This window comes from Rhinolophus sinicus, linkage group LG01 (genome assembly GCF_036562045.2).
Source record: "Rhinolophus sinicus isolate RSC01 linkage group LG01, ASM3656204v1, whole genome shotgun sequence".
NCBI lineage: Eukaryota > Metazoa > Chordata > Mammalia > Chiroptera > Rhinolophidae > Rhinolophus > Rhinolophus sinicus.
This window is the reverse complement of record NC_133751.1, coordinates 61,663,011-61,687,641: the sequence shown is the minus strand read 5'-3', so window position 1 is coordinate 61,687,641 and position 24,631 is coordinate 61,663,011. Positions and strand designations below refer to the sequence as shown.

Below are 24,631 nucleotides of genomic sequence, written 5' to 3'. Positions count from 1 at the left end.
TAGTGAAGATACTGGTCCCTAGCCTTTCACCCTGGGTGTTCACCAGAGGCAACCGATTACCCTGAAACTCTGCTTCATACACAGACACAGAAAGAAAGTACAGTGTGCAAATAAATCAGAGTGGACACAACTGACCAAGTTAGGTGTTTGCCCATCTTGAACACTATTGTATCTCCTTCCCTAAAACACTGCTTGATTGGCCTATATTGGTTGCTCAATAAATACTTGTTGGATGAAAAAATAGCTAAAGGAAGAGAATGGGACAAAAGTAAATACTGAGAGAAGACAGCGTTAAGTGGATGACAGTAGGACAGGACGTGGATACAGGCATAGGGAAGGGAGAAGAAGGTGAGTGGTCTCAGAGTCGTTGGCAGAAAACTTTCATAAAATAAAACCGCAATAATTTTTTTTTTTAAACTGCAATAATTCTGACTTCATAACTTTGGAACGAAATATGCTCCTTCCTTATCAGTGAGGTAAATGACTGGGAGAAAACACCATTTTGGTAAGGATGTTAAGAGTATAAACAGGATTATTGAGAAATAATGATCCGGAAACCACTAAATTTTAAATTCCTATTTTTTTTAATTGGCATAGGCTTTCTAAGAATCTTTATCAGGAATAGTGTATTAGCCTAATTCATACCAATGAATATGCCTAAAAGAAGAAAAGAAACTATTTTTTTTAATCTGGTTTGGCTTTTTGTTTTTAATTTAAAAAAGAAAAAAGTAAAACTGGTCCTTCGTGCAATTAGTCTGAATTAACTTATTATAGCTAATTGAATAATTCTGAGTTCTCTCTGTGTTAAGAGACTTCCAGTCTTTCATTTCAGCTGTTGGTTGCTTCCTTCATTTTCTGGTGTATTCCTGTCATTATTCTTATATGGAACAGTTGTTTTTCGGACTTACCCTTCTCTTCAGGAAACTCTCTGCTCTTACTACAACATTATTAAGCTCTGGTGATTCCAGCTTCCCTTTTCCTTAACAAAGTGGTGGAAGTTTTATAATCAGTTTTTCCCCATGCTTTGAATGTTTACTGAGAATTAAATGTATGCCCATAACTGAAAAATATGACATGCAAAATATAGTATTTAGCTGCAGCTTTCTTAAAAGACCACAAAGGAACTATTTCCCCAGAAAAATCCAAGACTCCTCTTTTGCCTTTGTGAAGAGAAAGTTAACATTTTATCCTATGAAAACTATAATTCTTCTGATATGTCTACCCTACCACTCTTAAGTAAAACCTTTTAGGACATTTTAGAACAAATTCTAAGATGTCCCTGTTTGCTTCTTTGCCTGTTTGTTTGTTTTAATCTGGAAAGTTTATTTTTCTTTTTAAAGCAGAACACAAGAACACAGATTACAGTTACACTTCAAAGAGAGAAACTGTTGGCCCCTTATCACATAGTATAGTTTTAAGTATTTTGCTTTTCAATATAGAGGTTTAAGTTCCAACCAATTATATGAAAGCCTTAATTTTTATGGTTCTCAGTGGTAAGTTTTTCAAAATGTGAATCACTTTATCTGAAAGTTCTTTTGTTTGTTTGCCTATTTGTTTTTGTTTGAGTGTAGAACTTATTATAGATCTGTATATTTTCCGTCTGAATCAGCCTATTTCAGCCCAGTTGCTCTTGTTAGAACCTCCTTACAATGTTGTAGCCATAGTGAGAACAGACATTCTTGTCTTGTTCCTGATCTTAGGAGGAAAATCTTTCACCACTAAGTATGACGTTACTGTAGTTTTTTATAGACGCCCTTTATAGGGTTGAGGAAGTTTCCTTTTATTCCTAGATTGCTGAGCATTTTTATCTGGAATGGAGGTTGAATGTTATCAAATGCTTTTTCCGTATCTATTGAGATGATCATAAGGTTTCTCTTTTATAGTGTGTTAATGGAGTCAAATATTAAACTAACTTTCCATTCCTGGAATAAACTCTACTTTGTTACAGTGTGTTTTCCTTTTAGTAAATAGCCGGGTTTGATTTGAGGTATAGTAGAACTGAATGCCCTGACACTCACAGGCTGGACCATGTCTCTCTCTCTCTCAACTCCTCAGTGACCCCTGGCACCAGGCAGGTGTAGCATAAAAGATCAGCTGCCAAGTGCCCACTACTTCCTCTTGACCCATGTCAGGGGCACACAGAAAGCAGAGCCAGGAGCCTCATGAGGCTGCAGTAGAGCACAGCCGTTAAGAGCGCAGGCTTTGCATCATTTGCCAGCTGTGTGATTCTGGGAAAGGTACTTCCATTTTCTATGTCTCAGTCTCCCCATCAATAAAATGGGATAATAGTACTATTTGTTGTGAGAATTAGATTATATGATGACTATAAAGTATTTAGCCTTTTTCCTCAAAGGTAGTAAAATGTCCAGTAAGGTTTAGTAATTATCATCATTACTTTTTTTGTACAACGGCTTTGTGACCCATAAAACCCTGTAAAAATAAGGGATTGGCCCAGACTATTACAACAGTTGTGCCAGGACTCCACCCAGAGCCTCATTTCTTTCCTTCTTCCACTCGCCTATCTGTGAATTTTGGCAGCAAGACACCTCTGCAAAAGCAGTAGGATAGGGAAAGATGGTGCAGAGCGTAAGAGCAGCTAGAGCCTCCGCTCCTTACCCAAAGCCCTTCTCAAAAAATGTCAGGAATGGGCTCTGGCTTAGCAATGCTGCCCCTCCAGCTGACGGTACACCTACGGCAGCCTTGAGTTGGCCTGTGGTGAGATGTCTCCCTTTTCCTTTCCTGACTTCAAGAAAGTGTTTCCTACCTAAGATACAATTTGAGTGCCACGTAAAGCCCCTGGCTTACCAGGGCTGCCACTAACACATACCAAGTACCCTAGTGTAAATTAGAAAAAGCTGCCGTTTCCCCAAGTCATGTTCCTTCCACTTTGTTAGAACAAGATAGTTTACTAGCTTTGCACAGTGTACAGCCTACATAACCATATGTGGCAGTCCTGTGGCTTGCACTCAGAATGTTCATCTCTGTTCCTCTTTAGGTCCTGAAGCACCTACGTCACCTAAACTTTACCAACAATATGGGGGAACAAGTGACTTTTGATGAATGTGGTGACCTGGTGGGAAACTATTCCATCATCAACTGGCACCTGTCCCCAGAGGATGGCTCCATTGTGTTTAAGGAAGTCGGATATTACAACGTCTATGCCAAGAAAGGAGAAAGGCTCTTCATCAGTGAGGAGAAAATCCTGTGGAGTGGCTTCTCCAGGGAGGTACGTGCTGTCCATCAGAACACCAGATGCCTCTACCACAGGCAGGACACTGTGCTGGGCTTTGGGGGGGCCATGGACTTCACCAGTGGATTTCCAGAATGATGAGTCCACGCCCCTCACACTGCATTGCTAGGGCTCCCTGTGAAATCCAGGAGTGTTTAGTGTATAGAGGAGAATCCTCAGAATCTAAGCCCCATGTTTATTATGCTGAAAGAACTTTATTCTTTACAAATCTGACTCCCTGGCTAGTAGTAATTTCCTTGACTAAAACTTGCCACAACCAGAACAAAATGTTAACAAAGATACACATCACACAAGGTAGGGCCTGGATAATTCACACCGAGATAGTTCCCTGTCATTCAAATAAGTCCAGGCTGACCTACAAATCAAAATGACAATTTATTTTTCTCTTATGGGAGACATGTGACAAGTAGGAGGATGCTTGTGACTAGGACCTGCCCCCTCCCACCCCCACCCCTGAATATCACTGCATCTAGAAACCTGATTAATCAGCCTGTCACTAGTGAATATGCACTTAAGGAAAAAGCACATGATGTGCCGAAATGATGACAATTCAATTCTATGGCAGTTGTGTCCCAGAATGCAATAGGCTGCTGAGGACCCAGGTCCTCTGCAGGAACAGCCCCCGGACAAGGCATCCTCTTTAACTCTCCAAAGAAGCCTGGATGAGACCTACTGCATTACACTGCAGTTTCCTTTCTAGTATCACCTTTGAGCATCTTGGACCATTTTTTATAACAGGACCAAAGATTCAACTTCATCTTTTTACCAAACACTCCTTAGGTTGGTGGGTTTCTGATCAGATGCTGCAATTTTATTGTTTCCCAATATCTGGGACACTTACTCATGTGAAGGTCTCCTACAGGGAGTGAATCTGATCCACAGTGTGTGAGTCACTGATAGCTTCTACCTCAGAGGGTGGAGTCTCAATAATAAATGTCTTTGAGCATCTTGTTATGACATTTTCCCAGCAGAGATTTAGGGGTTCTGGAGGTTATACTCCTCTGTCCATTAATTATACCCTTGTCTAAATTATCACAAGTTTCAACTAACTGGAATCTAAATTGTTCAGCTGTGCTATCGCTGATTCTCTGCTGCTGAATCATCCAGATTATCTTTTATGTCCATTAATGCACAGTTGATTGTCTCTAATTGGTGTATGTCTCATCTCCCCTCCTGCATGGAAACTATTTCCTGTACAGTTCTCTAGAACCCTAATGTTCTCTACCAGTCTGTGCACACCATGGGCTTAAATGCTGATAAATGAATAACACAGGGAATCCTCATGAATTCAGTCATTTATTATCTTGGGATAGTTGACAGAGTTATAAATTAAATCCAACTTTTCCATAGACATGTTACCTCAAACCTAGCACACATAGGGATGCAACAAATATTAGAGTCTAGTTCACTCTTTTTTTTTTCTGTGCTTTTTGTAAAAATGACCACAAATATGCCATCTATATTTAACTATAAATTACGTATTAATAACTTCCCTACATAGCTCACAAAGTTGTTATTGAGATGAAGCATGCAAAAGCATACTATAAACTGAATCATAGTATATAAATGCAAACTGTTATGAATATAGCATTATAATATCTTAATCAATGTCTCAATTTACTTTCTAATGAAACACTTTAGAGCTAGATGGGCCTTCAAATATCCTTGTATCCAATTTGAAGTTGACGACACCAAGGTTTAGGGAGAAAAAAGTAATTTCCCAGACCAGACAGAGCGTCAGTGTAACAGCTGAGATTAGGATGCAGGTGGTCTGACTCTGATTCCAGTGCTCCATCCTTTACACTATCCTCTCAATAATTATTCCCATGTTTTATTGCAACAAACCAGAAGGAAAAGAAACATCTTCAATGGGGGCTTGGAATTCAGATGGGTTTTCTTGGCCAGAATTGGATAGGCATCTTTGATGAAGCTGGTGGAGAGACTTGCAGATACTTGCTGACTTTTTGAAAAACAGATCCTTCTGGGGGATGCCTCAGCCCACTCTTTTGGTGGTGGGATTTCTCTGTAGCTGAGAGATACAGAAGATGCAGTAAGAGGACTCAGAGGTTGGCATTCTTCTAATCCTTGACTACTATAAAGAAGGGTTTGGTACAGTAAAAAGTGCAGACTTTGGAAGACTGAGCTGGGTGTGGATCCAAGCTCTCTAATGGATATGGCCTTGAGCCTGTTCTTTAACCACTGTGAAGAAGATATAAAGAGGCAGGACAGAGACTGTTAGAGGCCCAAATATTTGTTCTCCCCTTTGTGTTTAATAATCAAACTCAAGTTCAGCTGGACACATGACAACCCAGAAATAAATATGTTGTCCAGCCTCCCTTTCAGCTAAGTGTGGCCACATGACTACAGCTTGGAGAATGGGATGCAAGTGGCAGAGTTGTGTGATGGAGTCTGGGAATTTTTTTTTTAATTAAAGTTTATTGAGGTGACAATGGTTAGTAAAATTATATAGGTTTCAAGTGTACAGTTCTGTAATACATCATCTATATATCACATTGTGTGTTCACCACCCAGAATCAGTTCTCCTTCCATCACCATATATTTGATCCCTTTTACCCTCATCTACCACCCTTTCCCACCTTACCCTCTGGTAACCACTAAACTATTGCTTGTGTCTATGAGTTTTTGTTTCTTTATTTGTTTGTCTTGTTCCTTTGTTGTTTTCAGTTTTATATCCCACATATCAGTGAAACCGTATGGTTCTTGACTTTTTCTGACTTATTTCGCTCAGCATAATAATCTCAAGATCCATCCATGTTGTTGCAAATGGCAACATTTCATCTTTTCTTATGGCAGAAAGTATTCCATTGTGTATGGATGATTGGATAAAGAAGATGTGGTATGCACAAGGGAATCTTCTTTTAAGAAAGTGTTTGCAAGTATCCTTTGCTCTCTTCTTTATCCCTTCCTTCATCTTGCTTCCTGGAAACCCTATGCTATCATCACGGACTATGATGGCACGACCAACGAGGTGGAAGAATCCAGGTCTCCAGGACTGTGGAGTGCCATGTCAGTTTGGACGACCTCCCCAGACACAAATATGAAAGGGAAACTGATTTCAGTGTTATTTAAGCCAATGTTATTTTGAGATGTTTTTTGTTGATTTTTTTGTTGTTGTGTTTTGTTTTACCACTCACAGCCTAACAGAAGCCATGAGGAAAGCTACTAAACTCATTTTATGAGGCTAATACAATTTTGACACCAAAAACAGACAAGGACAGGATAAAAAAGAAAAAGACAATTATAGGCCAATCTTATTTATAAATACAAATGCTCAAATCCTAAATAAAATATCAGCAAACCTAGACCAGCAATGAAGAATATATAACGCATCATGAACTAGTAGAGTTTGCAGTGAATTTATAGGAATGTGATGCTAGCCCAACATTACAAAGTTCATAAATGTAGTTTATCATATTAACAGAATAAAAGAAAAATATTCTACTACAATCTCAATAGATGCAGAAAAAGCATTTGGTAACATCCAGTGCCTTTGCAGATTAAAAACCAAAGCTCTATAAATCTAGGAATAGAAGGGAATCTAACCTTACCTCACCTTGATAAAGGATACAACAACCATCATTCTTTCATAGGAAAAATTTAGAAGCATTCCTATTGTGGGTTTGGGAAATAGGGTCTATATCTTTCATTAAATGATCAAATGGGTTGGTAACTCAAGAAGGATTAGGAGAAAGTCTCCGATGGTGCCTTGTTACCCCAGTTGAACATGCTAATATGTACTGAGTGTAACCCTTCCCTTCCCTTCCCTTCCCTTCCCTTCCCTTCCCTTCCCTTCCCTTCCCTTCCCTGGGTGCTGAGAGTCTTAGCAATAATCAGGTCCAATACTGCCATTTCTATTCTTCTTTCATTAGAAGATAATACCAATCATCTTCTGTTCAAGTTTTTAAAAACTCTTTGTCAAGCCAGTTATTTCTTTTTTGCTAGAAGCAATGATAATTATGTTATTGCTTTCTATGTGTTTCACTTTGTAAGATGTCTCCAATGCAAGCTGGTAGGTGGAGGGAGGGGAAGAATCTGATTAAAGAGACATTTTGCAAATAGTATGAGCCCTCCTATGTACCAAGCATTGTTTAAGTCTTTGTAACTAGGGTAACAAGGTTGAGTAATATTTGCTCCCTACCCTCAAGAAATACATACATTTGTAAGATAGACTTTATTCTTATGGTATAGTATCTTACACATAGAGTGCAAGATAATAAATACTTAATACATTTCTAGAGTAAGTACTCAGTTGACTACCATGATCAGAGAATGAGATAGATGCAGGGTTTCTGAAATAGTGAAGCAATGATAAATTGGACAAAACTGTCAAAAATTTCCATTTAAGGACCTGGAAATCAACCAAAAGCATACAACAAAAGGTGAAATGATTTTAAGACTAATGAAACTTAGATAAGAACAGTGGCAATCTGCAGCATTTTAGGTTGGGGCTGCTCTCCAATTATTTCTAGTAATTTAGTTGTTGATTCTTTTGGGTTTTCTATATGGATAATCACATCATCTGCAAATAATAACATTTTGTAGTCCTTTCCAATCTTTATGCTCTTATTTTTCTTGTCTTATGCCTCTCACTAGCTAGGAACTCCAGTGCAATGTTTAATAATAGTGGTGATAATTGTTTTAGAAAAAATGTTTTTAATATGGTCTCAGATAGAATGATGTTTACTCTAAGGATTTTTTTGTTACCTTTTTTCAACTTAAAGATATTTCTTCCTACTCTTTTTCATTAAGTTTTTATCAGTAATTTTTGCTGAATTCCATCAAATACTTTTTCTTCATCTATTAATGATCATATTTTTCTGTGTTAAATTATTACTACAGTGAATGGCACTTACAGATTTTCTAACATTAAATTGTTTGCATTCTGGCATAAACCTAACATGATCATGGTGTATTTTCTTTTTTATGTCCTTTTGAGTTTGCTTATTGTTTTAGTATTTGTCATCTGTTCTCAAGTAGTGGAAAATAATTGTACTCTTCCCAGATCATTCCATATTCTTTACATTTTGTATGCACCTCCAGGACTTCTGTATATTTTTGCTTCCAATAACCAGAACTCTCGCTGCTCTTTCTCAGAAGACTGCCTACAGGCTAATGGAACCTATTTTACCCACAGGCTCAGAAAGGCAGAAGAGCCTAGGATTTGCATTTCCCTGAGATGAACCTTAACCAATGAATGGTGTGGAAGTATAGAAGCCCCAGCTCATTTTCCTTGAGGCCAGGACAGCTCTGATGCATAACTTACAGTCCAGAGTTCCCTTGGGGTATCAGGCAGAAGCTACCCTCTGAGGCACTTTGCTCAAGTTCACACCCATGCTTCTCCCACTCCCTTCTATGTCCTACTTCCTCTATTCGCTTCCTGTTTCCATTGGGAGAACTTTCTTTATAAGTCACTGGACACAAATCCCTGACTCAGGTCTGCTTCTGAAGTCAACTTAATAGGTGACATGGGCCTGTAATTTCTTTTTTTCTTTTTCATATTGTTCTTGTCTGGTTTTAGAATCAGAGCCTTACAAGAATGAGTTGGAGGGAGTTCCTTTATTTTATTTTCTTGTTTTTAATTGTATAAGACTAGATTGATGTGGTCCCTAAACATTTAGTATTACCCGCCTGGGATGAACCCAGGATGATGGCCCTCTCAGACATGAGTATGTGGTAGGAGCGGAAGTAAGGAGCGGAGGGAAGCATATAGTTAGATATGGATTGTTGTCCCAGTCCTAGCGTTCATTTTGGGTGGTAGTCGTTAAACATGACTAACTCAAAGTGATTTAAACATACCAAGGATTATGATTCATCAAATTCTACACACCTGAAGTCCTATTAAGGAAATAAACTAAAGTCTATGTTACCTAAAATTAATGTAGCTACTGCAGCTTTCTTGTGGTTAGGAATCCCTGATTCATCTTTCTGACCCACTTACTTTCAACCATTCTATGCCTGTTCTGCCTGTCTCACTAAGGATCTTAGAAATTATCCTGTAAAGACTAAAATAAAATTGCAAAATTGCAATTCACTGCAAAGTTCAGAGTCTTGTTTTCAAACAAATTTTCTCTTACTTCTGCATCTCCCCTTGTGACTATATATCTGTGTGTAGGTCCATCCCTGTATTTTTCAGTTTATCTCAAACTTTTACATCTATAGAGAGTAAACAAATGTCTCATTCTGGGAGCTGGAGAGAATGGAAAGGGAATTATTTAAGGAGGGTTTTGGTCATGATATAGACTGCCAACAATTAGTCTTCCTAGTATCCCATAGAGTGTGTGTGTGTCTGTGTGTCTGTGTGTCTGTGTGTTTTCACTTGTCCATAGGCATCTCTCCCTTTCATAGCTAATAGGAGTTAGGGCCTCTGGACCTTCCTCTGTCTGAAGTGGGCCTGGAGTCTGCTGCAGAGGTCCTTGTAACCAACTCCTCCCTTTTGCACAAGTCAAAAAAGCTGTACTGCAGCCCCTCACTTTTGTGCTCTCCGTCCTCCAGGTGCCTTTCTCCAACTGCAGCCGAGACTGCCTGGCAGGAACCAGGAAAGGAATCATTGAGGGGGAGCCCACCTGCTGCTTTGAGTGTGTGGAGTGTCCCGATGGGGAGTACAGCGATGAGACAGGTAAAGGAACAGTCTCTTGTGGACACTGTGAATGGCTTGGTCCACTTTGGGGCCCAGGGGTCAGCAAAGTCCCTGGAAGGGCTGGGCTGAGATGGTGCTTAGCACAGTTTCTCATTTGACAAGGTATGTCTGAGCATCAGTGCTGGGCTAGGCACTGAGGGGGATAGAAAAGGAATGTTAGGTGTCTTACAATACCATTAAGAGCTTACCAACACGCCTGTGACACATCTTTCTTTTACTTTGATACTGCTTTCCAATATTTGTTCCTTTTTTTATAGTTCAGTGGCCCTGAATAGACAAAGTTCTGCCTGTTCCAGACTTCAGAGTTAATAGGCCATGGCAGATTGCCTGCTGGGTGCCTGGCACTGTATTTGCTACCTTACTCATGTTTTTCCTGTGCCTCAGTTTCTTCATCTCTAAAGTGGGAATTAAATAAATTAATATTGGTAAAGCACATGGTAAGTTCTAGATAAGTGTCTGTTGAATAGAAACCTTGATTGGCATATTGGAAGCACTCTATACATATTAACTGTAATTGTTATTAGCTCATTTCATTCTTCCCCCGTCCCCAATAATGGGGTTATTATTGCTTCCAGCTCATCAATGAGAAAACTAAGGCTCAAAGAGGTTAAGGAGCCTGACCAAAGTCAGACAGCTAGTAAACGGCAGGGCCAGGATTCCAATCCAGATCTCTGACTGCAAAGCCCATGTTTCTTTAACTTTCCAAACTGCACTTCGCCAGGGACATAGCAGAGACTTAATAAATGTTCATTGATTGAACTAGTCTGCAGCTTCCCTCACTGGAAAGCCATGGACGTGAAGCAAGTAAGGCAGATGCATGGGCTACTCTGCCTTGATCTAAGAGGAAGTCTGCTCTGGCATGTCTACAAAGCCCATCCATATATCCCAAAGGAGTCAGGCGAAGCTTGCATCACTGTGTGAAAAGTTAGCGGACTATGTCAGACCTCTGGGCAGTCACCTGTCCAGCAAAATTGATCATTCTCAGCTACAAACCAACAGCAGGTAGTGTTAAAGGAAACATGTGCCCCCCCCCCACCATGAAGAAAGGGAAAACATAATAGAATCATCAAAGGTACGTGAAATTAAGTATATAATTCAACATAAGTCAGGATTTAATATATTATTCGATCATGTAAAAATCACAATTTTTTCATCAATAAAGAAAATGTAAAGTGACCACATCCAATAACCTGTGTGTACCCTCGGCATGACATTCACATTCACACATTTTAGTCTATGCCACACAGTCACTAACTCTTCACTGGGACATCTTACAGATGCAAGTGCCTGTGACAAGTGCCCGGATGACTTCTGGTCCAATGAGAACCACACTTCCTGTATCGCCAAGGAAATTGAGTTTCTGTCCTGGACAGAGCCCTTTGGGATTGCCCTCACCCTCTTTGCTGTGCTGGGCATTTTCCTGACCGCCTTCGTGCTGGGTGTCTTCATCAAATTCTGCAACACACCTATCGTCAAGGCCACCAACCGAGAACTCTCCTACCTCCTCCTCTTCTCCCTGCTCTGCTGTTTCTCCAGCTCCTTGTTCTTCATTGGCGAGCCCCAGGACTGGACCTGCCGCCTGCGCCAGCCGGCCTTTGGCATCAGCTTCGTGCTCTGCATCTCCTGCATCCTGGTGAAAACCAATCGCGTCCTCCTGGTGTTTGAGGCCAAGATCCCCACCAGCTTCCACCGCAAGTGGTGGGGGCTCAACCTGCAGTTCCTGCTCGTCTTCCTCTGCACCTTCATGCAGATCGTCATCTGTGTGATCTGGCTCTACACCGCGCCCCCCTCGAGCTACCGCAACCACGAGCTGGAGGATGAGATCATCTTCATCACGTGCCACGAGGGCTCGCTCATGGCACTGGGCTTCCTGATTGGCTACACCTGCCTGCTGGCTGCCATCTGCTTCTTCTTCGCCTTCAAGTCCCGAAAGCTACCGGAGAACTTCAACGAAGCCAAGTTCATCACCTTCAGCATGCTCATCTTCTTCATCGTCTGGATCTCCTTCATTCCAGCCTACGCCAGCACCTACGGCAAGTTCGTCTCTGCCGTGGAGGTGATCGCCATCCTGGCAGCCAGCTTTGGTTTGCTGGCCTGCATCTTCTTCAACAAGGTCTACATTATCCTCTTCAAGCCATCCCGTAACACCATCGAGGAGGTGCGCTGCAGCACCGCTGCTCACGCTTTCAAGGTGGCCGCCCGGGCCACGCTGCGCCGCAGCAACGTCTCCCGCAAGCGGTCCAACAGCCTTGGGGGCTCCACGGGCTCCACCCCGTCCTCCTCCATCAGCAGCAAGAGCAACAGCGAAGACCCCTTCCCCCAGCCTGAGAGGCAGAAGCAGCAGCAGCCACTGGCCCTGACCCAGCAGCAGCCGCAGCCACAGCCGCCCTTGACCCTACAGCAGCAGCAGCCCAGATGCAAGCAGAAGGTCATCTTTGGCAGTGGCACAGTCACCTTCTCGCTGAGCTTTGACGAGCCTCAGAAGAGTGCCACGGCTCACAGGAACGCCACGCACCAGAACTCCCTGGAGGCCCAGAAAAACAGCGATACCCTGACCAGACACCAGGCGTTACTCCCGCTGCAGTGCGGGGAGACGGACTCGGAACTGAGCACCCAGGAGTCGGGCGTGCAAGGGCCTGTGGGTGGGGACCGCCCGCCAGAGATGGAGGACCCTGAAGAGATGTCCCCAGCACTTGTAGTGTCCAATTCACGGAGCTTCGTCATCAGCGGTGGAGGCAGCACTGTCACAGAAAACATACTGCATTCATAAGATGGAAGAAGGCCAGTCCAGAGCGATCCAGAGAGGTTTCCTGGGATCACATGCTGTGACAGGCCCCGGGAGCAGGACTGCTCCCGACTCCTTTTCTCTGAGGAAGGAGGAATAATAGACATGCCAAATCCCTCGAACTTAGTTGCACTGTTTCAAATGATGGTGAATTTGAGTAATGTTCCCTTTAAAATTCAAAAAAAGAGCCATGTACTTCTGTGGTTGGATTTGTTAGAGCGTTAAGATCGCCAGAGTCGGATTTGCTGTTCATGTCTCTTCCTCTGTTCTGTCTCCACCAACAGCTCAGAGATGGAACCAGGCTTTAAGCAACCCACCTACCCCTCTTTTTTTTTCTTTTTTCATATTGAAATGCCTACCCTGAACATTGCAGACAGCCTGGCCCAGAGAAAAAGTGTGGAGAGAGACAGGATATCAGCTTGGCCACCCCTAGAGTTAAGAGTCTGGAAGACAGAATATCACCAGTGCGGCCCAGCATCTGGACAAGGGGAAGACCTTCCAATATTCAGGACAGTGGGGGAATGTGTCCCTTCCTGTGTATGAAAACCGTAAGATAGTTGGTCTCCTCCTTGCTGCTGTTATCATGTGACATCTAGAAGGTTCGCCTCCCTCCTATACTAATACATCTGGTTTTGTCCAGAGTGTAATAGTGATGCTGTGTTTAGATTCCAGGATGACAAGAATCACCTCACATCATTGGGAAGGGACTGCATGACTCCCGTGAGCTGTATCTGTAATTAATATTGCTATATGTAGCTTTCTCCTTAAGAAAACGCTTCTGTTGTAATAGTCCGTGAATGATATAAATTGAAAAAAATGTCACAGTCTGGTTTGTATAAGGCAGTATTATTGAGCTCCATTTTCCTCACCCCTCCCCATGAGCTAAGCCCTATGTGAACCCTTTCAGTACCCCAGGGGTCCAGAAGCTCCCCTATCCCTGCCTAACGGCTTCCTGAAGCCAAAGTCACACTTGCCTTTCTGGAGAATAAGCTCCCAGTCATCAGTTGCTGGGGTAAGAAAGTGTGGTTCCAAGAAAGCTCGCATGGGACATTAGCCTGGCACTCTACCCCCCAAATGCCATAGCATGTCCCCCCTCCCATAGTGGAAGTCTGCCCGTGGATAGTTAAAGCGGTTGAATGACATACTGCTGAGTATTAAGGCTCTGGAGCCAGAGAGACCTGGGTTCAAGCCCTGGGTTGGTCACTTAACAGTTGGGTGAACATAGACAAGGAACCTTAATCTTGCTAAGCCCCAAATTCTTTGTCTCTCAAATGGGATAATAATCATCCTTTTCCCTCAGAGCTCTTATGTGGATTAAATGAGATAATGTATGTAAAGTAATTTAGCGTGGTGCCTAGCACATAGTAAGCACTCAATAAATATTAGTTAATATTATTATTGATATTGTAATTATTTTTCACTTATTTAAAATACAAAACAAAGCTTATTTATTTATCACTCAGATTTGAATGACAAGTCCACTGATCACAGTAATTTTATCCATAATAACCCAGGAACTCTGGGGCCCAGTTCAAGGGGTCAGTCCTAGTTACATTGCTCATGGCGAAGAAGCTAGAAGGTCAGTCAGTCCCCCAGAGGGCCCCATGCTCTGCCTCTCTAGTGCCAGCACCCAGATGTCCAACACCAAGGGAAGACTGTCCCAGCGTGGAAGTAGTTGCTCAGATCACTCTAAATGCTGCTCTTAAGCCAAGGCCAAATAAAGCAATTATAACTGTGTGAAGCCTCAAAGTTTATAGCTCCTGGTAACTTCTTGCTCTGACCACTTTCTTCCAAAGGGCTGCCTTTCCATGATTTTTAAAGTCACCTGTTGATATGATAGTTGTTAATTTGCATGAAAAGGCAGTAGAGGGCGCCACGTGGGAGCCCAACGGTGAGACACAGAGGTCTCACACAGGAAGACCCAGCCTGCTGCTCCCAGCCTGGTCACACCTCTGAGCAAGGAAAAGAGCTGAATGAAGATTTACATTTAACATTTTACGTGGTCTTAAAACAAAAGCTGAATGTTTGCTGGCTTGGTTTTATGTGTCACAATAGCTAAGTGGACATAGCTATTAGCTATGCAAAATGTCACACATCCTTCCTGAGAGTGACCTCACTGTGCAGCTCACCCACATAGCTGACCTGTGAAGGGAGCTCATCACGGAAAACACCCACCATTTACACTGAGCTTCACTTCACCAAGTGCTTGTAAACGAAGCTATTTCTCCCAATATTCGTATCAGAAAGGGAGACTCGACATCACTGTCCTCATTTATATGTAGCAGACAACTCTCAGGAGACAATCAGGGTGTGAAATATGAACTCACATTATTTTTCTGAAGAAACTTAGTTTCTATCTCAAATTCCCATTTAACCTAGTTTGTCACCTAGTGACAGAAACTTCATCTTAGTCAAATTGGAATTTTCTCAGTAACTTCAGAGTTTTCTGAATCCATTTAAATTCGGGGGGTCAGTTCAGAGGTTTCTTTTTAGTGTACAGGGGGTTGGGCTCCTCAGACATCAGCAGCTGCTATTGACACCTCTGAGAAAATTCTTATCTGGCCCCAGTAATTGACATGCTTCCCTGCTAGCATCTTCCGAGGCATGGCATACCCATATTGACCCCAGTCTTGTGATCCGTAGTGATTTCTGTGGATGCATCACTTTGTTCCAACCACTAGGCCTCTCCCAGGCCTGCCAGCTCTCTCATGAGAGAGGGCGTTGGGGCCTGGAAACTTCCAGACAGCTCTCAGGCCCCTCCCTCCTGGTAACCTACACTGCTATATCTGCTTGACTGCTGCCTCCCATGACAGTACAGAGAATCCATGGAGGCTAACAAGCTTCCAAGTCACCAGAGGACACACAGGGCACATATGTCTAAACCTGTATAGGCATTTGTGGAAGGCTGAATAATGGCCCCTCAAAGATGCCCACGTCCTAATCTCCAGACCCTATGACGATGTTACATTACGTGGCAATGGTGAACTAAGGCTGCAGATGGAATTAAGGTTGCTAATCAGCTGACCTTGAGATAGAGAGATTATTCTGAATTATCCAGGTGCCCAGTGTAATCACAAGGCTCCTTAAAAGTGGAAGAGGGTAGCAGAAGTATCAGTGTCAGTGTGATCTGATGTGAGAAAGACTCCACCAGCCATTGTTGCCTTTGAATATGGAAGCTGGACCATGAGCCAAGAAATGCAGGAAGCTTCTAGAAGCTGGAAAATGCAAGAAAACCAATCCTCCCCAGAGCTTCTGGAAGGAATCAGCCCTGTTAACACCTTGACTTTAGCCCAGTGAGACCCTTTTTCGGACTTCTGACCTCCAGAACTATAAGATTGTCGTGCAGGGCGGCCTGCGGGGTCTCAGTTCCCGCTCTCCACATAAGAACGCAGGATATGGTGAGGCCAAAAGGGAACACCCACGGAGCCATAGGTAGGGGAGTCATACAACTACAGTCTCACTGGAGGCTGGATTCACACTACGTGCAACCTGCTGTCCACTTTTCTGCCTGCCAACCGACCGACTCCCCTTGCTAACTGCAATCCACTGTCCTAACTGCAATCTGCTCTTGCCAGCTCAGCCACCATCTTCTTGCTAGCCCCATTTTCTGCTAGCGTAGCCAAAGCAGTTATATTAGTGGCCAATGGCTCACTGGTTACAGCTGACGGCCAACTAGCCACAGCTGATGGCCATCCAATCACAGTTGATGGCCATTTACTACCGGAGTGAGCCCCTTTCCACGGGAGGGCGAGAGCCTGGAAAATGCACTCCTGGCTCTGTCCCCACAAAGATAATAAATTCATATTGTCTTAAGCCACTAAGTGCATGGTAATCTGTTAGAGGAGCAACAGGAAACAAACACAACATTTTTATTGTCATCTCCTTTCCTAAGCATTACCAGCTCAGGGAATAGGCCAGGGCCTTCCTCAGACATCCACACCTGCTCTCACTCTAGTGCTCTCCCCACCAACTTCTCCCAGAAGAAAGTTCTGACCAATATTCTATTCCTCCCAATCTGTTTGGGGAAGTATAAACCTTGCATTCTGAGTCTTTCTGGGTTTTGGTTTTAAATAATTAACAGCCATTTTCTCTCAATCTATTATCTGTTAGTCGCAGAAATCTGAAAAACAGTAGCTTCAATGAACCAGGGTTTTTCTCTTGTATAAAATAAGTCACAAGTTTTTTCTTTAGATTTTCTGGAAAGATTCTATACAGTCCTCTGGCAATGAGACACTTTTATATTGAAAATAAAAATAAATTATATAGTTATGAAGGATTTTCACTCAAATGAAAAAATTTCCTAGAAGATTTTTAAAATTTACGTTGGAAGTTTAGAGGTAACAATCAGCATATAACATTGTCACCCTGAAAGTCCCTATGAGACTGAGAGCTGCCTAATTGCATTAGTTTCAATTTTGAGGAAATTAGGGCTGCCCTACCTCTGCCTCTAAAAGTTGTGTTTCAGGGCAATGTTATTTCTCCTTTTAACCTGGCTGAAGTTATGTAAGCTATGGGCTCGTTCTGCAGGGAGCCAGAGTTTCCTTCTGCTCAATTGTACTTGAACTCATTAGTGCTAGAAGAACAACAGTACATCAATGAGGGTTGTTGGTTAATCCCTGGAGGAGGTGGCCTGCATTGGTCTGAGCCTGGCTGGCCTTTTAGGAGTCCGCTGGATACAAAGGCATCTCCCAAAGGTGGGTGGAATGGAGGCAGGTGGAAGGAAGTTGTTGTAGTGAGATCATTGGTCTTCAGGAAACCCTGGATTTCCTGTCCTGGATCATGAAAGAATACTATGGGTGGGATGAGAACTTTGCTGTTATGCAAGGAGTGGGATAGGGGATACTACAGGCACAGGGTAGGACCAGTCATGAGAACCAAGCTGTATTTCAAGGATAAGGAAATGAGTTTTAGCCTTGAGGGGAACTGCTCAGCAGTGATGTGAGAAGTGGAGAACTACTAGAAGAAGGCCAAACAGGGGCAGGAAACTGGGCAGAAACAACTTGAAGATACATCTGCGCTCTGGAGGGACAACTGTGACCCAGGCATCAAGTGGGGATAGAGGGACCATCTCCTCTGCTGGAATGACCAGCGCATCCTTGCCCTCCCCTGAATCCTGTACAAGAATGGAGGGAGTTTGGAGGAGAGGTAGGAGCACCTGTTAAGAGCTGGATTGGGGGAAGCAGGGAGCAATCACCAGCCACCTCCCTCTGACATTTGGACACTAGCTACCTGGATAACTAGCTAGCGCAAGAGGCTAGAACCAATAAAAGCAATTAACTCTAGGACTGAGTTCCCAGCACACGGAGGGCAAATGCTTGCAAGTATAGTGGGAGTAGATATGCAATCAAAGCCTGAGAAAACCTCAGAATCAGTACAGGGTTTGATCCCTGACAAAAGCATCAGGAAGAATGTGGTTGTTCTCCTTCACATCAACCCACAGATGTGGTTATTGCTCAAAATCTCCCAATTTTCTTTAAATGTTTTGTTTCTATCTGACTTCTGAAAGCATTCAAATTATAAATAGAAATGTCTGCTTGGTGGTAGACTAATCATTTCTGCTTCTTTAGAATTGTCTGTACTTCCCAAATTTTATACATTAAGCACTAAATTATATCATAAAATAAAGAATTTAAAATAATAGCCATATAATGAAGTTTTAAGATAAGCACATCATCTTGGGTAAGAATTACCCTGTTAGGTCAGTTGCCATTCCTATAAAGTTTTGCTAGCATTATAATTGGTGGATTATATATAATCCACCATATAATTGGTGGATTACATAATTTTATGGAACGATTTTTTATTTGTTTTATTTTTTCATCAACAGGCTGGGTATATGAAATAGTGGAAAACCAGAAATAGAATTCTAAGCAGTAAAACAGATAAGTTATATGTTCTTGGATAAGGTACTCAATCTTTCTTTGTCTTAGTTTCTTACATAAAGAAGATATAACATTACCTGCCATAATTACCAACTATGGTTATTTGCCAAATAAAATCATTGATGTAAAAGGGTCATATTCAGGAGCATAGGAAAACTACAGAAAATCATTAAAACCACAGGTAACTGAAGTTTAGAGGGTTTGCTTTTAGATACTTAAGAAGCAGCAAAGAGTTCAATGATTTCTTCTACCAAGATTCTTAGTTGGAGACAGTAGAATCCACTCTAGTTTAAGCAGAAAGGGGTTTGTTATAGGGTTTTAGGATGCTTCTAAACTTCTAATGATCCAAGCTTGGATGCTACACAGTCAGGAACAATGCAGCCAGGAGAAATACCTAATCTCTCCATGGGGTTGTCCTTGTAGAAACCTCACTACCTCGCCTGCCTTCCACTTAACATCCATGACACAGCGAATGAGACTCTAGAACCTTTATTGCAGCCTGAGGAACCAAAATCCTCTGCCACTGTGCTTGGTCCCATTTACATCAACTTGCCAAGTCTCTCATTGGCCATGTGCAGAACCCTAACTGCAAGGGAGACTGGAAATATAGCTTTGCTGTCCAGCCTCCATAGTATAGGAGTAATGAGGGAGGTAATCTGCAGTACCCAACACTTATAAACAAAGCATTTTTAAGATTAAACACAAAATGAAAAACACTCTTGAGGAAAAAATAAGCACAATGTGATTTCCTTTTATCAACAGCTGCAGTAGATCAGAAAAATACTGTGCTTAAAACAGAGCCACAGCTGGCATTTTTCCATGAGAGAGAGCGTGCTGGCAGATAAAAGAGAGTAAGCAGAAACAAGCATTTCAGGGGATGGGTCTGGAGGGGATGGGAGAATGGAAATCAGTATGTTTGATTATAAGCCCATTAGTACTATTTGCCTTTTTAAATTATATGCATAGGTGTGTGTGTGTGTGTGTGTGTCTGTTCAGTAGTCTGGAGAAAAATACATAATCATTTAATAGTGATTATTATCCTGGGTGTTAGGATGAGTGATTTTTCTTCTTTTTAATATTTATTGGTTTTTTTTCCCTTAATTTCTTTCCATGAGCATGACTTATAGTAAATCAAGAAAAACCTATTTCTTGGATTATCAAGTGTGATGATATTATGGTCTTATTTTTTGTTTGTTTTTATTCTTTATTTAGAAATAATTTCAAACTTACAGAAAATTTGCAAAAAATAAGTAGCACAAAAAAAATCCTTGTAGGGCCGTCCTGGTGGCTCAGGGGGTTGGAGCTCCATGCTCCTAACTCCGAAGGCTGCCGGTTCGATTCCCACATGGACCAGTGAGCTCTCAACCACAAGGTTGTCAGTTCGATTCCTCGAGTCCCTCAAGGGATGGTGGGCTCCGCCCCCTGCAACTAAGACTGAACACGGCACCTTGAGCTGAGCTGCCGCTGAGCTCCCGGATGGCTCAGCTGGCTGCAGCGCCGGCTCTCAACCACAAGGTTGCCGGTTCGACTCCCGCAAGGGATGGTGGGCTGTGCCCCCTGCAACTAGCAACGGCAACTGGACCTGGAGCTGAGCTGCGCCCTCCACAACTAAGATTGAAAGGACAACAACTTGATTTGGAAAAAAGTCCTGGAAGTACACACTGTTCCCCAGTAAAATCTTAAAAAACATCCTTGTACCCCTTCTACCCAGATTGACTTATGCATAACATTCTACCCCATTTGCTTTGTCATATGCACTGTGGTCATTTAACAAAAGGTGTTGTACACTGAAGTATAATACTCACGGTTAAATCATATGAAGCTTGGGATTTGTTTTATAATACCACAAATTGGGGAAGAAAAAAGTACATATGTAGAGAGAAGGATAAGCTAAGGAAGAACAGCAGAAAGTTCATAGTGTTGCAGCTACATCAGGAGTATATGGGACTTCATTTTGCTAATCTACTTTTATAAGTTTTTAAAATTTTTCATAATAAAAAAGTAATGTTTAAAATCAGCCAAAGGATTAAAGTTAAAAAAAAAAATCTCACAGAAGAATTTCTGTGATTTGACTGGCCCTGTTCCTCACAGAAAGTCAGTCAATCAAACACTCACACAAAAAGAGCCTAAAAGTCTGCCAAACAGCTACAATTTTAGTTGAAAAGCAAAAATGTTTAAATAAAATTAAGACCTTTACAACAGGTTCAAAAAGTAATTCTTTGAAGCATATCAGAAAGGCCTTCTTGGAGCATGATGAGAGACAAGTCTCCCTAGATTTTCTGATGTGATTTATTATGATCTTATCCTGACATGAACCAACTGTGGACTGGTTTAAATTTTCTGGATTGTCCTCTGGCAAAAGGTTTAAGTCTTTAACAGATCCTTTTTAGCCTTTGCCCCAGTAGTTTCTCTTTTATGTACACACTCCCCAGGAAACAATCTAACAGGTAACAAAATTAATTAGCACCAGTGTGTTCTGGCTAAATGTGTTCTGGGCCATGTGCTGGGAGGCCTGCAAACAGAGGACCACTGACACACTGCTGAGGTCCTGTGATGCAAACAGGAAAGAATCCAGACACCCAACACCCAAGGGATGGCTAAGGAAATTATGCTATAATCCCATTGTGGGGGAGCTCACAAACATCAGCTATAACAAGTGTGTGCATTATGTCAAAACATGTCATCAAGTTTAGGAGTAGTGTTAAAGGGGAAGATAGGACACAGAATAGTATGTCCACACAGAATAACATGAATGAAGTTGCATTGAAAAGGAAGAAGAGGGAATACAAGGGAAAATAGAGTTTTATTGTGTGTTTGTGGCTTTCTTTTTAAAGTTATATAACTTTATTGAAATGAGGAAATGAGGGAGGGAGGGAAAGAGACGGAAATGCAGCCTTACCTGTGGTATTTTAGCTATGATTAAAGGACCAATAAAGCCAAGATTATAATGAAGGGTGGATTAGAAGAAATCACTTTTGGGCTCTGGAGCTAAATCCACCAGAACTCTTGATTGGATAAGCCACGGAGAGTGTTAATCCATTTCCTCACATCCTGGCCAATATTAAGTGATTTTAGATAAGGTGGAAGGTAAAACATTCAAAGAATAATTTTTAAAATTACACTTTATTTGGTATACAGATGTGGTAAGTAAAGTTTAAACCAAATATAAAACAGACAAAATGCTCTTCAATCTCTCCTCATTTCCAGTCTTGACACTTGTCCCCTCCCCAGCATGTTAATTAAGGCAGCAGACACCTCTGTCCAGGACTTTCACAACTGTAACAATCATATTAAACGAGCAAGACTCATGAGATACAATTCTTAGGTAACTTTATTTTTGTTTCCCATGATCCATCTGAAATCTCCCTGAGGTTAGTTGTCCTGCCTCTAAATGAAAAACTTGGGTATGATTTTTCCGGTAATATTCAGGAGACACAAGGTCCTAATCAGTAATTAAAATGTCTAATTTTATATTATAGTCAAACTCTGAAAAATGTGGTTTAATTTAGGCCTCCTCCCTTTCTCTCAGCTCAGGCCTCCTGCAGAGAGAGAGAAGCCAGTAGTCAGGGAAGGAATGTGGTCAGCTATACCCCTATTTACCCCGGGTGCACCACGACATTTCCTCCCTATATATATGGTCAACCCCTCCAAGGTTGGGGCACATGGAGGGGAAAAAGTTAGTTGGACAGAAGACCCCCACACTGACTGGTACCCAGCAGGTGTTTATAGCAACTCTGTTCATGGGACCCTCAGGTGTATGTTGGAGGCCCCTTCCATTGACGAAGGCCCCGCTCCTGCAGGTTCCCTAATGAGTGTGACACTCTCCTCGCTTACTCCTAAGCATCCTGCAATATCTCTATTTTCTCTATTTGCCCCTACAGGTGGCCTTCTTGGCCAGGATCTAAGAACACACAGAATAAACTCTAAATTCCCATTGCCTTGGGGTTTTTGAATAAAATAAATAATGCAATGCAGATAGAGAAAAAACACTCTGTTTACTTCCCCTAACACAACCACTTTGGTGGGACATTCAACAACATACCAAGATGTTCTTGACCTCACAAACCTATATAACCACTATGATTTACAACCCAAGACCATGCCCTCAGGGTCACTTCCTTGTTTTACTATACAAGGTCCTCCCAGACTCCCTCCAAACCTTCCCCCAAGGTGGAGGTTGTGACTTTTCCCATTATAATATCATTCATTTAAAGAGCGGGCTTCATAATCAAGGCACCCAAATTTAGAGATTTCAGACTTGAACTGAACCTTCTAAAATAGCTGGTTCAACTCTAGCTGTTTTCTTAGCTCAACTCCTTGTTGCATACTTAAGATTCTGTAGTTTCTTCCTTCTTATTTTTTCTGACTCCCCCAATGAGGCCCCTAAATCCACTAACTTACAGCATTTCACTTCTACTAACTCAATCCTCATAATTATCCTTTCCCAGTAAACTGGATTTCTCTATCTGATCAATAATACTTAACAATTTTCATTTGCCACTTCCGAAAACCTCACCAACATTAATGGGACAGATTTTATTGCATTTAATGAGTCTGATTTTTCTTAAGTCTGAGAAAAATATTTATTTAGCCAGAAATAAAAATTGCTATTGCATTAGCAGTTATAAACACGATCATAACAAAGGGTCAGCACCCAGAGGGCCCTGTGGATGACAAATGAGCCCAAGACCACTCCAGAACCTCACCGTTCAGTTAAGTGTTAAGTCTTGACACTGCACAAGACTGGGTGTCAACAGCACAATCCACCTCAGATCTGATTTGGACAGATAACCCAGGAGGAGGTCTGTGAACCCACCTACATTTTTGGACTCTTACTATACCTTGAAGTGATGGAAGAAGACAACCAGAATGTTGGGTTGAAGTGAATTAGAAGATCAAAGCCATTTGAACTCTCTAAGTATAGTCACAGAAAACACTTGACTTCCTTATCAAAATCAAACAAAAACTAGCAAGTGAAAACAATGTGACTTCAGATATATCAGATACACAAATCAGCACTATCCTCCAGAACCAAATTGTGGATCCACCTGGTTATGAGAATGTAATTTTGTAATAAAATCTGATGCCTCTTTTATTAAACTCTCTTAAATAGGGTTCAATACAGGATCATCTTTTACTGAATACCAATGCAAAACAAACAATAAGTTTTCAGTGTATTAAAAGGATTCTCGTGAGTAGCTTACAAATCTTTGTCAGGTCACTGCCTGTTGTAGGCAGAATAATGGCCCCCAATGATGTCTACATCCTCATACCTGCAAACTGTGAACATGTTACATTACACAGCAAGGGGAAAATTGGGTGTATATGCAATGAAGATTGCTAATTAGCAGACCTTGAGATGGGAAGAGTATCCTGAATTACTCAGGTGGGTCCAATGCAATCACAAGAGTCCTTACAAGTTCAGGAAAGTCAGGATCAGAGTCAGAGAGATTTGAAGATTCTACACAGCTGGCTTTGAAGAGGAAGGAAGGGATTTTAAACCAAGGAATGCAGGTGGCCTCTAGAAGCTGGGAAAAGCAAGGAATAGAGTTTCCCTTAGAGTCTCCAGAAAGGAATGCAGCCCAGCCAACACCTGATTTAGCCCAGTGAGACCCATTTTGGACTTCTGACCTTTGTATTGTTTTAAACCACTATATTTGGAGTTACTTGTTACAGCAGCAATAGGAAACTATGTCACCTACCCTTTTGTAGTATGTCAGGGGAGGGAGTGGGCTTTCCTGCTCTGACATTCTAGGGTTGCAAGTCTTCCCCAACCATGAAAGAATCAGTCAAACCAAAAAAATTGGTGTCTGCAAACCACTGCAACTCCTGAAAACTTTAACATGATAATAGGAATTAGACTTCCAAAAATTAATTTGACAATATGCTCTTAGAATTAAAAGACATACAAGAAAAAGTCGAACAACTGTCCTGGTCTCTTCAAAAAGTCAGTATCATTTTTTTTAAGGCCTTTTTAGATTATAAAATCCTAAATAGCAACCAAATTAATGTGTGAAACTTGAATTTGAGGAAAATTTGCAAAATGTGAACATGGA

At 41.7% G+C, this 24,631-nt stretch overlaps 1 protein-coding gene and 1 long non-coding RNA gene across 7 annotated transcripts in view; one reads left to right on the top strand and one right to left on the bottom strand.

The window, feature by feature from the left end:
* The window catches only part of CASR (calcium sensing receptor), a 67,067-nt gene extending 52,976 nt beyond the window's left edge, over window positions 1–14,091 (top strand). For both annotated transcript variants that reach the window (XM_019714025.2, XM_019714026.2), the window contains exons 5-7: window positions 2,996–3,226; window positions 9,764–9,887; window positions 11,186–14,091. In XM_019714025.2, coding sequence (XP_019569584.1) covers window positions 2,996–3,226; window positions 9,764–9,887; window positions 11,186–12,678 — 1,848 coding nt within the window. In that variant the 3' untranslated portion in view covers window positions 12,679–14,091. The remainder of the gene's footprint in view (window positions 1–2,995; window positions 3,227–9,763; window positions 9,888–11,185) is intronic.
* LOC109435883 (uncharacterized) overlaps window positions 1–24,631 on the bottom strand; it is a 77,065-nt gene that overhangs the window by 6,313 nt on the left and 46,121 nt on the right. The window contains exon 4 of one of the 5 annotated variants that reach the window (XR_012495954.1): window positions 24,278–24,411. The exons of the other annotated variants lie outside the window; for them this stretch is intronic. This is a non-coding gene — a long non-coding RNA (uncharacterized LOC109435883). The remainder of the gene's footprint in view (window positions 1–24,277; window positions 24,412–24,631) is intronic. 5 annotated transcript variants of the gene reach the window in all.